The following is a 19,999-nucleotide window of genomic DNA, read 5'->3' on the forward strand; positions in this document are numbered from 1 at the left end:
TACTTAACCATTTCATGTGTTGTTCGTCCAACGGATCCAAGCCATACATCAACCCTGGTATAAAGCCGTCAGGTATATCTTTGACTGTGCTTCTAAGGTATTTCCTCTATCACCAACCACTTCTCTAAAATTCTCGGCGAGAAGTAATCACCATAAAAGGAGTGGGATGGAGACTAGCAAAAAGGGGAACCCAAACAGATGTATCTGTGTACAACGTCCAATATGTTATTAATTATTTTCCAGACAAAGTCCGGTTTACACTTAGGCCAGAGAGTAATGCCTGGTAAACGTGTGTACTGACAACCATTTTGCAGCATCAGAGATGTTCTTAATAGGGACACCTCTCTGCAGAGCAGACAAAGTGGCCATGCCTCTGGTGGAATGAGCACGCAAGCCCTCAGGAGGGTCATTTCCTGGCAGGATATAGCATTCTGAAATAGCTAGGATGATCCACCTAGACATGGTCTGTTTGGAAACAGCCTGTCCTAGCCTGTGTCCTGTATACCCTACGAAGAGTTGGTCATCCAATCTCAATTTGGACATCCTGGAAATATAGAAGCGTAACGCTCTCCTAGGATCCAACCGATGTAGCGTTTCCTCATCCTTACCGGGATGCGGAGGAGGATAGAACACTGGTTGTAAAATTTTCTGCCGTATGTGAAACTCTGAAACAACCTTAGGCAAAAGGGAGGGCTTTACCCTCAACACAATCCTGTCCTTGTGGAAGATAGTGAAGGTTGGCTTGGAAGATAGTGCTTGCAATTCGCTTTACCTTCTCGCAGATGTAAGAGCAACCAACAGGATTGTTTTCAAGGTTAACAACCTCAAAGGACACGAGTGCAATGGTTCAAAAGGAGCACCCCATCAGGAATTTCAAAATCAGGTTGAGTCCCATACCGGAATGTGAAATGTAGAAGGTGGGAACACATTTGTGAGTCCCTTAAGAAATTGAATGACCAGAGGGATCTTGAAATAGGAACACTCCTCTGAAGAGCGCTTAAAAATGGACAGCGCTGCCAGGTACCCCTTGATGGTACCAACCTGTAACCTTTATGAGCCAAAGAAAGCAGAAAAGATAGAACATCCGGTGTTGTACACTTAAAAGGATCAACATTCCGATCTCTGCACCAGTCACAAAACGTATTCCAACGGCAACGGTACAGAGATTTCGTTGCTGGCCTTTTAGCCAAAAGCAACACCTCCATCACGTCATCTGGAAGGTCCCAATCCTTGTACCTCAACCTTTCAGAAACCAAGCGTGAAGGTTGAGAGTATTGACCTATGGATGGAGAACCTGACCCTCCTCTCGCAAGAGAAGATCCTCCCATAGTGGAAGACGTATCGGAGGACAGGTGGACAAATCCAGCAGGTCCAGGTACCACGTTCTCCTGGCCCAATCCAGGGCAATGAGGATCATGCGTTTCCCGAACCGCCTCAACCTCCAGATTACTTGAGGAATGACTGGGACTGGAGGAAACATTTACAGTAGTGGGAATTCCCAATCCACCACAAATGCGCCTCCTAGAGCTCCTCTCGGAGGAAATTCCCTTGAGCAGTACAGCTCGCACTTCCGGTTGACACCAGTCACGAACAGATCCACTTGAGGGGTTCCCCAAAGGACTAAGATCTCTTGAAGGACTTCCTGAGCTAGTTCCCACTCGTGGGAGGACTGTGCTCTGCCGGCTCAGAGCGTCCGCCGCCATGTTCTCCTCCGAACCACCTACAGGGAGATTCCTTCTTGAATGGCCCAGTACCAGAGCTGCATTGCCTCTCTGCACAGTGGTAGTGACCCTACACCTCCCCTCTTGTTGAGGTAGTGCATGGCCACTGAATTGTTCGTCATTATCAGGACATTCTTTCCCCGCACAGAGGGCAGAAAGCCCTTTAGCGCTAGTCTGATTGCCCTCAGCTCCAAAAGATTGATGTGTAGTTTGGACTCCAATGGAGACCAGCGACCGCTGAAAGTCAAATTGTTGGCGTGAGCACCCCACCCCGTGAGTGAGGCATCCTTCACTACAGTGATCTCCAGCCATTGTTGCCAAAAGTATTCGCTCTTCAGAACATTGTCCTCGAAGGCCCACCACAGCAGATCCTGGGAGAGACTGGTCGGAATTTGGAGGCTGTCCGACATCCGTCCCGAGAACTGGGACCATTGTAACCAGAGAGCCCATTGAATGGATCTCATCCGCAAATGAGCCTCTGGCACCAGAAAAATACAGGATGCAATGAGGCCGAGCAACCTCAAGAACTCGAAGGCCGGAAGATCCCAGGCATTTTGGAATTTTGTCACCATATGGAGAATGTTGTGAGCCCTCACTTTGGGTGGCGAGCACTTTCCCAAGGAAGTGTCTAGAACAGCTCCGTTGTACTGGAGATGTTGGGAAGACGTCATATAGGACTTCTTGAAATTGAGGGAGAAGCCCAGTCTGTGAAGAGTGTAACGTTGAGATCAGCCAATCATCCAGGTAGGGGTAGACGTGAATTCCCCCCTCTCCTGAGATGTGCTGCCACGACCACCATCAGCTTGGTGAAAACCCTTGGGGCGGAGGTGAACCGAAATGGCAGGACTCAAAACTGATCCGCCAACGGCGAACCTCAGGTATTTTCTTTGCTTGAGATGGATTGGCACATGAAAATGAGCATCCTGAAGGTCCAATGACACCAACCAATCCTGAAGACTTTGGAGGGCCTGAAGGATCTGAGAAAGAGTGACCATCTTGAATGTGTCTTTCCTGAGGAACTTGTTCAAGTTTAAGATGGGTCTCAGTCCCCTGTCCTTTTTGGGAATAAACAAATATGGGGAATACCAACCTTTGTTTCTCTCCGCCACAGGCACTAGTTCTATAGCGCCCTTCTCGAGCAGGGTTCACATTTCCTGCATAAGGAGCGGATGCAGAACCCTCAAAGAGTGTTTCCCTGGTGGATTCACCCGAGGATTCTTGATAAACGGAAGGCAGTAGCCGTGGGCTATTGTTTCCAGAGCCCACGCATCTGAAGTAATAGCTCGCCATTCTTCGAGATGCTGAGACAGCCTGCCCCCCACTGGTGAACTGTGACTGAAGCCTTCAGAGTGGTTTTTAAGCAGCTGTTTCAGAAGCCGATGGTACAGAGGCTGCTGCTGGAGCTGACTTGGCACCCCTACCTCGTCCACCACGAGGGAACTTACGTTGGCCCCGTTGACTGGCCACTCCTCTCGCCTTTCCAAATGAGGAGTAATAACGAAAGGATCTACCCCTCGATGGTTGTCCACTATCACGAAAAGGCTGAGGCTGCCTAACGGCAGCACCTAAAGATTTTGCAGCTGCCTTAGAGGTCTGCAGCTTCTCAAGGCTCTCGTCAGCCTAGTTGCCAAAAAGGTGAGATCTGTCGAATGGCATGTTGAAAAGACAAGCCTGCACATCAGGTGCAAAATCCGATTTCCGCAACCATGCAAATCTGCGTATCACAGTGCTCATGGCCATGGATCAGCTGATACTATCTGCAGAATCCAATCCAGACTGTAGGGACTCACACATGGCCTCCTTGCCGTCCTTAGCAAGAGCCAAGAAGCCACCCCTCCCTTCCCCTTCTGGAATATGCTCTGCCGCCATGGAGATGCACTCCCACAGAGTGTATGAAAATGTAGCAAGCGCACATTTTAGCAATACCTTCCGCGCCCGTCCATCTACGCGCTTATCATCCCTATCAGGAGGGTTGGTAGGGGACGCAGCCTGCTTAGAGGTAGCATTAGCTGCCTGGACCACCAGACTCTCGGGAGTGGGGTCTTGTGACAGATAGCCGGGGTCGCTACTGGAGGGGCAGTATTTTCCTGTCAAAGATTTGTCCACCGCCGGACTAGTGTCCGGGGTCTCAATTCCTGGCCACCCTTTTCTGAAAAGCCACATGGAACGGTAAAACAGAATCCGTAGGCGGACACCAGTCCAAAATATCAGTAAGATCATCACGCACTTTACCACACTGCATCAACAACACATAAACATCACCTACAGGACTCGAGGTCTCGCCCGATCCGATACTAGCACCAAAGCCCAGCACTCGATGTATAACGAGCTGAACATGCCAACAGCACATCACTTCTCCCACTGTCCTGCTCCCCTCCTCTCGACTAAGCCTACCCGTCCTTCCTGTTTACAGATCCGCCAGACCGCCTGGGGACGAATTCCGTTGGCGACGGTGCTCTATATAAGTACCTTTAACATAACATAACATTCTGATCATAAGGGGCAGAAGGTCTGGACCAGCCCATATACTCCACCAACTTAGACATAAGGCACTGATATGAAGAGTCGGCATGTTCCCCAGGTTCAGGCCAACCAAACTCCAATTCAGGAGATGTATCGATCCAACTTGCGTTATGCATCCTGCTCTCCTCCGAAATCAGGCACTCAGGCACATTAGGTGTCCCATACTGGAGCCCAAAGGAGACCTCTTCCTCCCCCTCTGAACGTTCCACCTCCTCAAAAATAGAAGGGATGTTCCTAAAATAAATCCTTTTTAGGAAGAGGGACAAAGGTTTTCTCAGGCAAATAGGCCGGAGGCTTTGAAAGAGTCGAAGGAGTCGACTTGATTTAGACAAAACCTTTCTAGGAGGGTCAACAGGGTCCGGTAAAGCAGACACCACTGGCGTCTACGGCTTCGACAAAGGCGCAGACAGCCTGATAGGCGTCGAAGATGCAACCGGCACCAACAACGGCGTCAATGGCTTCAAGGGCTTTGAAGGCCTCAACAAAGTCGGAGACCGTGACCGTTCTCTCTGCTTCGAGTGCTCCTTCGATCCCTCGTTTCGAGGTCTCGAGGGCTTTCGATGGGGATCACGCCGAGTACCCGGGCTCGAGGCCGCGCAAGTATAAGGTCGAGACAGCTCCTTAATGGCTTCCTCAGAAGGCGCGGACGGAGCCTTGCCCTGTCTCTCAAAGATCTTGAGCATCTCCATTCAGAAAGCTTCCCACTCCGCCAGAGTCGATGACTTGGACGGGCATGTCACTCTCTCAGGGGTACCACTTGACGAAGACGAGGAGGAAGGCGTCTCCGCTTTTACCACTTTGACGAAGACAAAGAGTGGCGGGAACCACTACGTGACCGTGAGCGCTTGGACTTCTTCCGGCAAGGAGTCGTCCCTCGGGTCGTCGGTCGAAGCCCCAGCCCGTCGGGATTTACAGGGCTTAGATACCTTGCCTACCTGCAATTTCCCCTTACGCTCCCCCACAAGGCCTTCCTCGTCATAGCTTGACACTTTGAACAAGTATCCGTCTCGTGACCCTCGCCCAGACTCCACAGACGCAATGCAGATCCATGATCACCAACTTGGAGCCACAATCCTTACATTTTTTGAACCCGGAACGAGGAGTCGTCGGTGTGGAAGACAAAGACATTGTCGAAGAAATTCAAAATAACAGTACTTCAGAAGTACAAGGCGTGCCGAGTTTCACAAAGCAAACACGTTTGCGGAAAAACTGAAGTGAGGCTAATAGGTACCGTGTGTACTACTTATAACATCGGATAACATCGGATGACGTCACCCTTGACGGAGACCTTCGAGGAACATTGACTCAACGTCATCGACGCATGGCGCCCTCTGCCAAAAAAATATTCGGAAGCAGCCGAAGCTGGACATTACATGTAAAAGATGAGGAATACGTTGGAGGACACAAACCATTCAAAATGAAAGGTTAGGGAAGGAAAAAGATTAGACAGTTTCTCAGTATGTGAGGACAACTAAATCTTCCAATGAAATCTAGATAAGCTTTTCCCAGCAGTAACAGTATATAACAAGCAACTACCTATGAGGGTCAAACAGTATCAAAGTCATTTGGGATACAGTCTATGGATCTGATGCACTTCTTTGATCAAAGTCTTGCACAAAGGTAGAGAGTCTTAGAAAAATCACTTGTAGGGTCACAAGCTGTTCAGACTGTGAGAAGAGAGTTGAAATCAACTCTAAAAAGGTAAGCCAATGCAGTTCCCAACTGAGAAGAGTGCAGCTAAAGACAATAAGGTAAGTACCCTAATCCTAAACAGTACCTCTGGTTTGAAGAAGAGTGGTCCAGCTGGATTCTGTCTTGCTATTGCAGTGCAGACCCTTGTTCCTGAGCCTCAGTCGTGGGGACAAGAGAGAGGACGTCTGAGGGCTCCTGCGGCACTTGGGAGGTCGTCAGTAGCTACGGGCTCTTTTCGGTTCAGCAGCACTTTGCGGTTTCAACGCTTAGCGAACAGCACTGATACGGATCACGGACACCGGTTGGACTATCTTCGCTCCTTCGATCACTCCACTCTGGTGAGGGGACTCTGGATCTGGAGGTCTTACTTCAGGATGGTCCTTGGGAGTCTCCTGGAGCTTCAGGTCAGATTCGTTCCACGGCAGACGTTGCACTCGACTACGGACACTCTACCCCTGGCATTGGTCTTCCGAATCAATGAAAAGGCAGAGCAAGTCCGGGATTGTGGTACAGTGGAGTCCGTCTCAGGGTTAGTTGGTTTCACTAACCCCAGGGGAGAAGTTGTCCGGAACATCTATGTTGAGGTGAAAAAGGAGTTTCTGCACAGCATCAGGTCTTCACCGGACAATTCAAAGGTCCAGGAGGTGTTTCTTCGTTGGGTGTTTCTCCCAGTTGTCGACTGCAGTCACAAAACCCTCACCTTTTAAGGAGGTTTATTCCATTCAGCAAAGCCTAGGCTGTCAATCACACTGCAGGGTGGCTGTCCTGCAAGGACAGCCAGCCAGTCAATCAGGACAAGTTGCATTCAGGCATTTCGGCACCCTCCCACACATCCTGTACTTCCAGACACACTGGAGCCAAGGGCGTGCATCAGAGCTGAAGTCCACCAAAGGCAAAACAAAGGGCTCAAATCTGTCTTACCACACAGAGTAAAACCCAAGAAAGACCTCACAAATAGAAAATGGCGAAATAAAGAAGACAGGGGCCATTTTGACAAAATGGTCACCCATTGGTGGTGTACTGCAGCGGAGGGTTCAGCCTGCGGTAGAAAAGCATATTGGTAGGAAAAAAGTAAACCACTACCATGCCACCAGCCATTTTAAGTTGTGAGGGTAACAAAAAAATGTTACATGAGAATGGAGGATAAGGGGCTACTAGATAACCCCCGCAGCACTCCACCCAAGATGGTGTGTGCTGGACCTACAAAGAGAAAAGGTAAGTAAAGTTAATTTCAGTTCACTATTCTTGGGGACTGTAATTCACACAAGAAAAGGTGTTTAAACCTTATGAGAAATCTAAAGGACTTCTCAGTGACACTACACTGAGGGTGCTGTGTGTCATGTCAAAAATAGCAGATGCCCATAGAGTTTGTCAGACTCCAAAAACAGTGAAAACGCAGAATCCAAATCAGGTCACAACACATGAGTGAGGAAAAGGTCTCACTCACTCCAGGGTTAACATTAAAAAGTCCTAAATCCAGCAAAAGAGCTCGGGGGACTCTAAGGTTGAAGGGAATTAGCACAGAAATGAAAAATTCTCCCTAACAGAAAGGGGGGGGTGGGCATCACACATTTAGAAAGGCTTTGGATGACAAACAGATACCGAGACAGCACCATCGTAGGCTAAGTACAGTCAGGTTTTAATGAACGTCTGAACTCAAAGTGATTTACTCAATTACTAATTGTATTTGAGAGTTTTCATAGCTATGCATGCTGCATAAAGCCCCCCCCCCAATAATATCAAATTGGGGTCACCCAAAAAAGACAACCACAAGCTGGCAGGGTGGACGGTATATTTAAAAAATGTTTTACTTGGGAATAGTTTAAAAAAACTGAATATTAAAACTGCATGAACATATGAAATCAAGTTCAATGTTAAGGGTATGAATTCGGAATTGGAAGTAACACATTTTGGATATTTTCACACATTCTTTTTCTATGGGTATTGAAAGAGGATTTGTGGAATAGAAATGCTCCAGGTGCAAAACAAGACAATCCTGATTACAGAAAATTCTGTTTTAAACATACTTAAAAAGTAGGTTAAAGGATGTTATAAGTCCTGTATATTTCAAACCACCAGTGTGGACAAAGGCCACAGGCACGGCCAAGCATCCATGCACCGTAGAATGCTGCTATGGCTACGCTCTTTCGGTCTAGCATCGCATACAGCCATCCAGACTGAAACACCTGACGTACCTTAACACCTCTGCCACTAACATACAGCGACTACTAACCGAAAGGAACTTGGCATAGCAGGCTATATCGACTCTCTTAACAATAGCAATCTATAGCAAACCACTAACAGTGCCCACCCACGTGCCTGGCCTCTCTCTGGGATGCTAAGTTAAGTCTAGCCAGCCACCCAAGTTCTTGACCGGAAAAATGCACACATGCATCTCTAAGCTAAACTCTTTAGAATTTTCCAGCCGATTGACCATGGTCACAGAGTGTGTTCCAACCGAAAAAGCGCATTGAGGCCACACAAGTGGGGAAAGAGCGCTATATAAATAACAAAATACAAGACAAGTGAAATATCACCAACAAACCCTTGCAAAGCTATTGTGCATATTTGGTGATACGCTGCTAATGCCAATATGACAACCTTTTTATATTATGTTCAGATATTTAGTCACATGAGATGCAACAAAAGTAACATGTGCATAAAAAGTGAAATATGAGGTTTTTCATCAAAAATACCTTGAGAACTCCCTTCAGATAGGCAGATTGACACATCATCATTTCTATCATCGTCCATCCCATCTAGACCAGAATTATCTCCCGACATCAGCGATGATGAAGTACCAGCTTCAAGTTGATCAGAAAAGTCAGCTGGGCCTCTTTTTGGAGGTGGAACTTCAATCCCCATCAAACGATATTTCCGTCTTCTGTTTCCAATCCATGTCTTTGACAGTAAAAACAAGCAATATGTTAATCTTCCATTGTAAAATCAAAAAGGGACAGACCATAAAAAGGGCAATTCATGCTTAAGATTAAGAAAAAGGTTTACACAATTAATAGTTCTGAATTTTGTACCAGTAATTCAAATTCTTGGGTAGCCATTACGTTAGCATACAGGGGGAGTAAACTACAAACAATGAACCTAGAAAAACCATGATTTTCGACAAAGAGGACCTCCTTTCCCAATGGAGAGGTCAATACCTTGGATGAGGATGAAGACTGACTCTGGCCTTGCGCAAGAACCACTGACGAGTTGCAGATTGTGGAGGTGGAAATGCTTTGAGATACATTTATTCTTTATCCTTTTTTTTCAGCATATCATAGTGCAAGGGGACCCCCTTGCTCTCTGTCCTGCCTGACTACACCGCTGCCAGTACCCCAACACCAGCATTGAAAACTAAGGAAGCAAGAGACTCAGAAATTCCAGAAAGGAAAAGACACTTTTCTGAAACCACTTTCTGGATTTAGTAACCTTCTCTTTATCAAATTGAAGTTTCACATTCCATTTGTAGACACGGAAGCACCTAGAGAGGGTGTAGTGTCGATCGGAGGTGGAGGGGTGGGCACCATAGCTAAACCGAAGTAGGTACTGGTTGTGGGACAATAGGAATCCCCATAATAAAGTAACAGAGAAAAAGAAAAAAGTTCTCAATTGGGCTCCATAAACTGCTTGAATTTTTAAAACACCGTCTCCTCCTGTCTGTGAGAGAACGGATCTCAACGACCGGTGGGGGGTGTCTGTACTTCTGCTCCCTATATGGTGGAGGGGAGGCACAGGAGACCCCAGCCAAGATTCTCTATTCGGTAGCAATGGTCGAGCAATCAAGGCCTAGCTTCTCAGGAGGTGATGCAGGCTGGTTCTTAAGTACAGTGTATCCCCAAGCCCCCACAAAGGAATATCCACACTCTGTATTGGTTAGAACACAGTCTTTATATAATCAAAAGTTAAGGTTATGTACATTCATCATGATAACTCACTTTGTACTCTGGCAAAATCTACAATGACAAATATTTACAATTCTAAAGTGGTACCACCCTAGATCTCATTGAAGTGCATGAACAATACTGTACAATATCACACAGACCAATAGAGTGAAACCAGCAATAGAGAGAGGAGAGAAAATAAGATGGTTGAGCAATAGGCAGAATACTGACCCCTACCACTAGGCACAGTTCTGTGTGGAGATCCCCCCACCTGGGCAACCTGTAAAGAAAGATATAGCACAAGCCCAGTCCATATATTGCTCTGCAAGTCTTATTTTCCCCTATAATGTTTTTACCCCCCCAATGTACCTGGTGGAGTCGAGTTCCTCGAAAAGGCGTCGACAAACGTCGAGGGACTCGCTGTTCGGCGATGGGGAATCGACGGCCCTTCTTGAATGCCTTCCCTTTCAAGCGGGAGGCACGGGGCGTCGAACGTCCGTCGACAAACGAGGTAGAACGATGTCGAAGAGGCGGCAGCTTCGTCAGAGCGGTGCTCGTCGGCGTCGGGGCGTCGGCGTCCTGCAAGGCGGAGGTGTGCGGGGCACCTCGATGACAATAGTTCTGGACCGCAAAGATTGTAGAGACGGGAGCCCAGCAAGGGCGTCGAGTCGTCCGAGTCTTTGAGGTCGTCGGGTGGCGGGAAACCCACCGGCAGGTTTCTCCTCGGCGCGTTGGTCGTCCTCGACTTTCTCCGGCAGGATAAGAGGTCGACGAAGCGGTCGAGAGAGTCCTTCGATTGGATGTTCTTAGGCAAAGGAGCGGACGGCTCCGGTCGTCGGCGGCACGGCGTCAAGTGGTTCCCACGGCTGGGCAACACAAATTCGACGGGCCTCCAGCGGTTCCACAAACCTGCGAACCCTGGTCGACGGCAATGGACTTCGACGGTGTCGATGTCCGGGTGCTTCACTTCGATCTCCTCGGCGGTCCCGTCTCGGGTCGACAGCCTTTCGAGGATCTGTCTTCCAGGGCGCTTCGGCGAAGATGGAGCGGTGCTCGATGGTCCCTCGGAGCACGGGAAGAGGGCGCCTTACCAGGTCCCCTCTCGGGTCAGCCCTCGACGATCTCGTCAGCCTTCGGATCGGTCGAAGCAAATGCCACAGCAAATCTTCTTCTTCCAGCTGGACGTCGAGGATCAGCAGTTCCAGTTACTCGTAGAGTGGAGACTCAGCTCCCTGGCTGCTTTAGGAGCACAATGGTCGCTTCTCAACCAAAGGTCCCTTCTGAACACTTTTCCAGTGGTGAGAGGTCCCCAGATATACTATCCTCTCTCTCATCCACGCTGCTGGCACACACTCAGCAGCCAATCATACTGCAGGGCATTCATGCAGTCAGTCAGCCAATCAGGCACACAGTGCATTCAGGCCACACTCCTCCCTTTCAGACACTCACAACAAGGGATGTGGATTGGGACAAGTACCCAGCCATTCAACACTACACACTGCATTCAGGCCAGTTTCGGGCAGGGCTGTCTCAGTCTTTGTCTCACATGCCAGAAACCAGACAACCACAACAAGGAGTGCATATTGGTCACCCACTCCATTCACCCAGGTCCCACCCACAGGAGGTACCCACAACATACAGTCAATGGGAAGGCTCCAGTCAGTCTAGCTGGGCCTTCACAACAACACCATATATGGAACTTCCACCCAACAGCCAGTCAGGGGGAAGGGACAGAGTCAGGGCTTCCCAGGACTTTGGGAAAAACAAGACAACAGGCAATAGAAAGCAAGAGGCCAGAGGGGCCATCTTGTTTCTATCAGGAATCAACTGATCCCAATGGCAGGGCCTGGGTGTCCCAAAATGGAGGACACTCAGAGCACCTGGCAGATTCAGCATGGAGCTGCCACCAGCCCATACCCTGCTCTGTGGGCCACCCACAGGTGCCCAAAAACCTACACCAGGGGCACAAAACACACAAAGGTACAACAATTTTGAGTTGGCAGCTGAACGAGGGGAGAAAGATAGGCAGACACGAGAGGTTTGTGAGTGGGGCAACACCCTTGACCTCATTGACAGGAAGCTGTTACTTTCAAGAAGCCTTCAGGGCAGAAAACATAAGCCCATGAAAAAAGGCTAAAGAATCCTGAATTGTGTGTCAGAGATATCGAGGGTCCTCTCGTGTAACTGACCAAGGCGGGGAGGAGCAGCAGACACTGTGGTATCGTCCTTGGCTACAAGAACAAAGACGCGAAAGAGAACAACACATCCGGTGAGTTGTGGAGACCAGTCTGTGTTGAAGTCAAGGTTGCAAGCAGTAACATTGTAAAGTGAGCGCTGGAACGAACATGGTTCAACACGTGTGATAAAAGACACGAGTGAAGCTAAATGTAACGCTCACCTGATTCTCGCAGAGGCGCCGGTCTTGACTGGGCGACTACCGTATCTTCAAAGGTGATGTGTAGCACCCGGTTGGCTCTTTGGGCTGGACCTCTGTGCACTGTATGCCTGACGTGTAGAGTAAGATGTCTTAGGTAAGTGAATGCCGAGCTCTCCATCTGCCTCGGGGCAGGGTGCTGTAACCAGTTTCTTCACTGGATAGGTAGCGCAGGCCTCTTGACTTCAGAAGACTGCTGTCCGTCGTTTACTGCACGAACGGTAAGTTTCGAGTCATTCAAATGTCTTTAAAGTCTTTAGTAATGATGTCTCTTGTTTTGCAGGGTTCCGGCGATGGCGGATGACGGGCTGAAGTGAGTTGAAGATGGAGCCCGTGTGATGAATAGAAGCGCCTGGAAGGACGTAAGTAAGCGCTTGTTGCCTGCTTCACTATGCGCTCTAACTGTCTTTTTATTTTGCAGGTACGAGTTCGGAGCGGCTGCAGGGTGCCGGAATACCCACTGGATTAGATGTGGAAAGGAGTAATGGCATGTGAGTATTAAAGTTCCCCAATGTCTTTAAACGCACCTTGTTTTGTCTTTCAGATGCCGGAATGCAGTGTGAAGACCTCCGGAGCGCACAAAGAGTAGGTAAGCCTTTGCCTTTCAGATGCCGGAATGCTAACCTGTTCTTTCTTGTCTGTATAGGTGTTGCTGAAGACTGGATTCAGGATGGTAAGCCTTTGCCTTTCAGATGCCGGAATGCTAACCTGTTCTTTCTTGTCTTTATAGGTGTTGCTGAAGACTGGATTCAGGATGGTAAGCCTTTTTCCTTAGGCCCAGGACCGGATGCAGAAGACACGATGAGCGTTCTGCTGCAGAGGTTGCAGAATAACGCAAAGCAAGATTCATCCACCGGGTGTGGTTTAAATAGCCTCCTGTAGTGCTTAGGTGTCTCCTTCCACAGCCACGCCTAAGTAAGAAAAGAGTTCCTGGTAAGAAAAGAGTTCCTGCCTTCCAGAAGAGTTCCAGTGTTCTGAATCTAGGGAGTGGCTCCAGCCCCACCCAACAGGAAAAGTAGTTCCAAACAGAAGAGGATCAGAGGCTCAACTGGCAGGCAAGTAAGCAGCATGGTCTGCTGAAGGTAAGTCCACCCAAGCATTATGAGCCCGGCGCTTCCAGCGCTGGGACTGGGCATATTTATGAGCCTGGTGCCACTGGCGCCAGGACTGGGTCCAAAAGGTCCCAATTGGGACTGGTTGGCACTCGGAACCTGGGTTATGGATCTGCTTCCAAGGGAGTTGGGAAAACCCTGACCTTTTGGAAGCAGAGATCATGACACTAAATTGCTGGAGAATATTTGAACATTAGAAGAAAAGATACGATACCATTGACAGAGTGGTCCAGCACCGTGAATGTGCTCAATCGAAGGTCTCTGTACGGTATCTTGATGAAAGGAAATGAAAGCAGAAGAACGATGTGAAGTGTAAATAGTGTGAAGTGAATCGAAGTGGTCCTGTGACGATTCAAGCTAAACCCATTTCGCATTCGAAAGTTTTCAATTATGGTATCAAAAGGGGATCAGAGCACGATTAGGGGGGATCCATGGTCTGAGACCGAACGAGGGAGACCAAATCGTGAACATTGTAGAAAAGGGGTCTGAGCCCACCCGTGGTCCGAGCCTGAAGGAGAGAGGCCAGTCTTGAACTTGTGAAAGTGAAACCTTGACAGAGGAAAGGAACTTTTGTGTTTTGTTTGCTGCATCAGTCATTAAGAGACTGTCATTGTGAGAGAGACTTTGGCGGAACGTCCAGATGCCGATGTATTAAACTTTTACCTCGTGGTCAAGAAGCTAGAGTGTATGCGAAGCCCGCAGGTGCAGTCTTGCCCAGTGCTGAAAATGTGGGGAAGGGAACCTAACTGCTCAACTATTTTCCTTTGCATACATTGTTATCCCACATCATTTTGCATTTAGAAGGATTAGCAATAGGTTTATTAGTATAGGCCCTTTTATTTTGACAGACTCCACCAGGACTGCATTATTATTTGATGGTCGTAGCTTGCTCCCATCCTTAGATTTGGGGTTAGATAGGTGTTTTGCCAACCCATTGAAGTTCAATAAACACCCTTGACCTGTGATCGCTTGTGTCTGTCTGCACTATTTGATAACATGTCTTCCTTACACACCTCTTGCATAACCACACAGATGTCCCCGTATTGTGCAAGTACCTTGATTTGAACTGTGCAAAGCAGAGCTCTTTGAGTCTCTGCAGGCCCAGAGAACCACTGGGAGCAAGTTACTGGGTGGGTGGCCTGTGGAAAAAAAAGAAGTAAAACAATACGGACTACCGTGTTATGATTTTGATTTTTTAGGTGGGATCTGGTGGAACTGAGAACAAATCTACCTGTTACAAAGAGCCAGTCAAAGGCTACACATAAGCTCCAACAATGGTCCAACCCAAGAGATTCTAAACAGATGGAATGTGTACCCAGGCAGAAACACATTTCTGACAGAAGACGGGTAGCAGCTGTACCCCAAGCTATGGGGCAGAGCACAGGTAGGTTTAACAAAAAAAAGAATCTTTTAAACATGCAGAAGCCCAACTGCTTTCTGATGCTACATACCTGACAGTGTGTAGAAAAGAACTAGAAGTTGGGGCTGGAAGCGTGCACAAGGAAGGTACTGTGCAGGAGTTGTGGACACGTATGCACCATCACACATTGTGCAGTGGGGGGGGAGGAGAACAGCACAGTTCCCATATACTACAAATCTCAAGTATGCCCCCCAGACTCCAAAGGCCACACTCCAAAGCCAAGGGATATCACTCACAGAATGGCACATATCTTCGTCTCTATTACAGCTAAATGGCAATGCTGGACCACCACTACCATCGCCCCTCGAAGGATCAAGGGGAGAGTCTGCACTTAATATCTTAATACAAGGAGGCATCTGCACCAAGAATATTATTTCAGTGTCAGCAGGAGCGAAGGCACTACCACAGTAATCCCACCTGCCAGTCCAATACTGCTCTTCCCCCTGCTTCAATAGATTAGAAAAGTGAAAGGACATGCTGCTCTTTGCACTTCCCAAGCTGCTGACCCTACACTTGCTTACGAGAGGCTGCACCTAGTAAACGGTCAATCTGGGTCCACTCTACGCCTCCTTTCTGAGGAACGAGGGTCAGCCCCCATCCTCTCATTTTAAGGGGCAAAAACAATTAGCCGTGGGTTACAAATCTCCTCAATAGAGGCACCTCAACATGGGACAGGCAGTTCCTTTGCAGATCTCGGGTGTTCGGACCCCGAGGATCAATAATATACTGGATCAAAAAGGAAAATGGAGATGAGCATCATATCTTTGCTTTCTTGCATAATGGAGGTTAGCCACGCCCAATATAAATGTGTTAAACTGAAAAAGGATTGTTTATTTGTGGCTTTTTATTGAGTGTTTCAATAAATTACATGGTTCTATTTCGCCTAGAGCACACCTTCTCTTTGTGGAACTTGTTTTTTTTCAGATAGGTAGTGGGGTGCCGGGGAGAACACCAACCCGGACACTGGGTTGTACTAACACATGTAAAAACAGCAGAAGTCCACACACTTGTGGGACTCTCCCGTCCCCTGCACACCCAATTTGTATTGTATATACAAACAAATCTTTTGTTATTTAGTTCTTTTATGGAGTGAATTTAACAAAACATTTTAATTCACACCATTTTTATGTAAAAGAAATCAATTGTTTTACTTCAAAATGTAAGTTATTCACAATTCTCATTTGGTTTCTAGCATGAACTGAATCTTCTTACTCAAAGAAATGTTTCACATTTTTGATCATAGGTAGACAATTTACCAGAGTGGATTTCAGACAATCACCATATATGTATGGCTAGATGGGAAAAGAAGCTGTAAGGTAGGTAATGTGGACGGACGGGGACGCGCACGCGTACACGCACGCACGCACGCACGCACGCACGCACGCACACACACACACACACGGTTGAGGTGTCTTCAGGCAGTGTAACATGGCCTTCCCAGTAACCCCCCATTTGTATTTAGACCCATGCGGAATAGGAACTGCCACATCCAGGTCAAAGATGAACCCCTCCAAATTATGGATAATGGTGACTGCTGGCAATTTGTCATTCCTGACCTCTCTGCCACATTTGACAAGGTCAACCACTTCACATTTACAAGCGCACTCGCAGATAGAATGAGGTTGACAGGCACAGTCCTCAAATGGTTCTCCTCCTACCGCTTGAACAGATATGTAACAGTCCAGCTGTATAACTTCAGATCTGACCACAGACTGGTCCCTTGCACAGCTCGACAGAGATGAATCATTCTCCTCAGTAATCTCCTTGCTCGATATGCAACCACACGGCTCACTTCTCAACTAGCCTAACATCTCACTTTACAAATTTTATGCCCCTTGACCACGACAAAGCGCGGTGTACTGCCTGTAGACTCCTGCGCCGCAAGACGCTTAAGGAGCGCTGCGCGGCATACGGCATGTCGCAGGCTGGATGCTCTTCCCCCACCGTCACACCCGCCGAAAGCGACGGGGCTACCAGCGATGACCAGGCACCTGTGTCGGATGCCATTGACCCCACGGTGAGCGGTACTAAGTCCACCACACCCGTCCCTGACCCCACCAGGCCTGACGCGAGTCACGCTATGGGTAAAACACCCAGCGACAGGGGCGTACAGGATAGCAACACTAAGCACACAACCCCAAGCCCGGTTTCGATGGTAGCGTCGAAGCGGGCGAAAGTGCCAACAGACCCGTCGAAAATTTCACAGGGATCCACCGATCTTCACGATCAGCAGACTTCCCTGCATCCGCAGCAGCGTCTTGCGACTGGGCCTCCTAAAACAAACGGCGCTAACTCCAAAAGCCATGCGACCGTCAAAGCGCCCGGTAGGGAAGAAATCTACTGCTAGGGCTCCAAGCCAGCTGGCACATCGCCCCGTTTCGCCGAACATTACCGATAGCATCGCTAGGATTGATTCGGCAGTGGGGCTTGCCTGCTACGCACGCTGGACTTGCATGCACCGATCAAAACAAAACATCCCAAACCCTGTAAACCTAAAAACACTTGGTTCTCTGAGGAACAAAAGGGCACTTGAACACCTTTGTAAAAAGCACCCCTCCCCACACAACTGTACTTCTCTCGCCACAGTGGCTCACTTGTAAAAGAAAGCAGCAGTCACCCTCAAATCCAATCCCATCCAAACAATGCCAGGATTTCCATTGCAGGCTCCAACACTAAATAATTATTTTCCATTCGTAGAGGGCTTAAAACCCCCATCCACCACCTGCTGGTACTCACTCGCACTTGCTCGGTTAAAGTCTGGTGTACATCGATACAAGATGCATTATCACACAAAATTGAGATGTTACATACCAAGATCAGTGCTAAAATAAATCGTTACTGGCCACCAAAGCACCCATGCCAACCACCAACCCAATGGTGCCCACACCTTACCTACCCCCCTTTTGTGCTCTGCCAAGTTACTCAAGAGCAAGTGCTTGCCACTAGTCGATCGTTAAAACCCTCAAACAGCAAAAGGGACTCTTGCCCAGCCCATGTAGTGAAGCTCTGCACTCACACGTCAGCACCCTCATGATTCACTGAATTTACAAACTCCTCCTTCCTGAGCAACACTGTGCCCTCCAGTATCAAGTCTGCCTGGATCACGGTGCTCCTAAAGATACCCTCTCTAGACCCCTTCATCCCTGCTAATTGCCGCCCTCTCACTACTGTCCCTTTTCTATTCAAAATACTGGACCGCCTGGCCTATGCTCAAGCCCAACTCTTCCTGAAGCATAACTGCCTACTCGTAAAAGTGCTTAGGGTGCAAGCACAGCACGGAAACTACCCTGCTTGCCCTAAAAATGCAAATGGATAACATTCACAACTCCAGCAACCAATCCATCCTTCTCCTACTAGCTGCGTGTGACCTAGTTGACCATGACATCCTCTTCCATCACCTCAGCCAACATTTCCATTTCTCACCTGAAGCCACCACATGGATTAAATCTTTCCTCAGTGGTCGCACCACTAGAGTATTCATTGGCAACACTGCACCACTAGGTGTCCCGCAAGGCTCCTGCCTCTCACCCATTCTTTACAACACTTGCACAAAGCCTCTTTTTGATCTCCTTGATAACCAGGAGATGACCGCCGGCCCTCCCAAAGGCGCACACTAATGCCCCTGTCTGAGCCTGTCGGAGCAAGACACTCTGTCCTTATAACTTTTTTCAGGATTTATAACACTAAAGGATATATAAGAACTTACACTCATCTTGGTAAGCAGCCTCGAGGCATAACGCTCCATCCTCCATTCCCGGTGTAAGGAAGGCATGGTATAAACAGTAAGACTGACACAAGTGACACAAGTGACCACGGTTCAAGGGTGTCTATTGAACTTCAAAAAGGGTATGATAAATACCCAGCTAATACTAAATCTACAGATGGCCGCAAGTTACCACCATAAAATAATAATGCAGTCCTAGTGTTGTCCTGTCAAAATAAAGGTGCATTGGGAAGGCGCTGGTTTGTGCCAGTTCATGTCTGGAGAGTAATAAAGGGGCCTATACTAATAAACCTATTGCCAACCCTTACCTCTAAATACAAATAGTTTGGGGAATAGCGTTTTGAAAAAGAAAGAAGTGTTCAAAATGATATGTCAGGATGTTCAGGCCGTTGGCCTCCCTTCCCCATGTTTTCAGCACGGGACAAGGCGGTTCACTCGAGCGTAGCACAGTCTCTGGCTTCTTTAGTACGAGGATACAGTTCGATCATTAGCATCAGGGCCTTCAGTGTGCAAGTGTCTTTGCTTCTCAAAGTCTCTTTATACAGAGGACCCGATGCAACAATAAAAAAAAAACGACAAGATCTTTTCCTCTTTGGATTTTCAAAAGTATTCACTTTAAGTGATTCACTATTCACCCCGGATCCCCTTTATCCGGGCTCAGATCCCTTTAGCACAATGTTTGCAGGACATTCTTTTATGGGTGACTCACGGTCCACCCCCGATCCCCTTCAGCCGGGCTCAGATCCCTCTTTAACACAATTAAGTCTCCCTGGATCCCGGGCACAGACCAATTTCAATTTAGATCAAGTATCGAAGACTTTTGAATGTGCACAGGGTTGGACTTGACCCGTTGCAAGACCACTTCGACTTTACAATTTCTTTCCTTTAACATTGGTCACCTTTCGGTTGGATACCTAACAGAGACTTTCAAATGAGCACCCATGTGGTGCCGGACCACTCTATCGAATATTAGCTCCAAAAGTTCAGTCAATCATCGGCTGTTTTAATTATATTTGCGTTGCTTGCCACATACGCTTCATGCACTGCTCTCTTCAATTTCCTTTATACAAAGTTGCCGCTTGCAACCTTGGTTTCCACACAGACCGGTCTGGTATCAGTCTCCCCAACTCACTGGCTGTGTTGACTTTACTGGGGCTGCTTTGTTGTAGGAGCCAAGGATGGTACCCCGGCAGCATGCGATTCTCCACGCCTTCACCATCGACGCGGGAGAGCCCCGGGTACCTCCGACACACAATGCAGCATTCTTCAGCTTTGATTCCAGGTCTAACATTTCTTATTCTCGAAGGCTCATAAAAGTTAGTCTTTCAGTGAAAAGGTCAATGGCACTTCGATCCTTGCAATCCTATTTGGTCTTGCTGTCTTTCGCCTTGTATTAAACTGTCATCTTCGAACTGCTGCTTCCTCGTGTGCTTTGCCTCGCTCGGAGTTTGCTTTCGTGCTCTGCCTTCTGCCTGTGGGGAAGTGCGATGAA

At 48.1% G+C, this 19,999-nt stretch overlaps 1 protein-coding gene across 2 annotated transcripts in view; it reads right to left on the reverse strand.

Moving 5' to 3' along the window:
- The window catches only part of HDX (highly divergent homeobox), a 571,608-nt gene that overhangs the window by 215,789 nt on the left and 335,820 nt on the right, over positions 1-19,999 (reverse strand). For both annotated transcript variants that reach the window (XM_069612922.1, XM_069612923.1), the window contains one exon: positions 8,633-8,837. In XM_069612922.1, the coding sequence (XP_069469023.1) occupies positions 8,633-8,837 (205 nt within the window). The remainder of the gene's footprint in view (positions 1-8,632; positions 8,838-19,999) is intronic.

Source organism: Ambystoma mexicanum, chromosome 5p (assembly GCF_040938575.1).
Source record: "Ambystoma mexicanum isolate Mex_15411 chromosome 5p, UKY_AmexF1_1, whole genome shotgun sequence".
NCBI lineage: Eukaryota > Metazoa > Chordata > Amphibia > Caudata > Ambystomatidae > Ambystoma > Ambystoma mexicanum.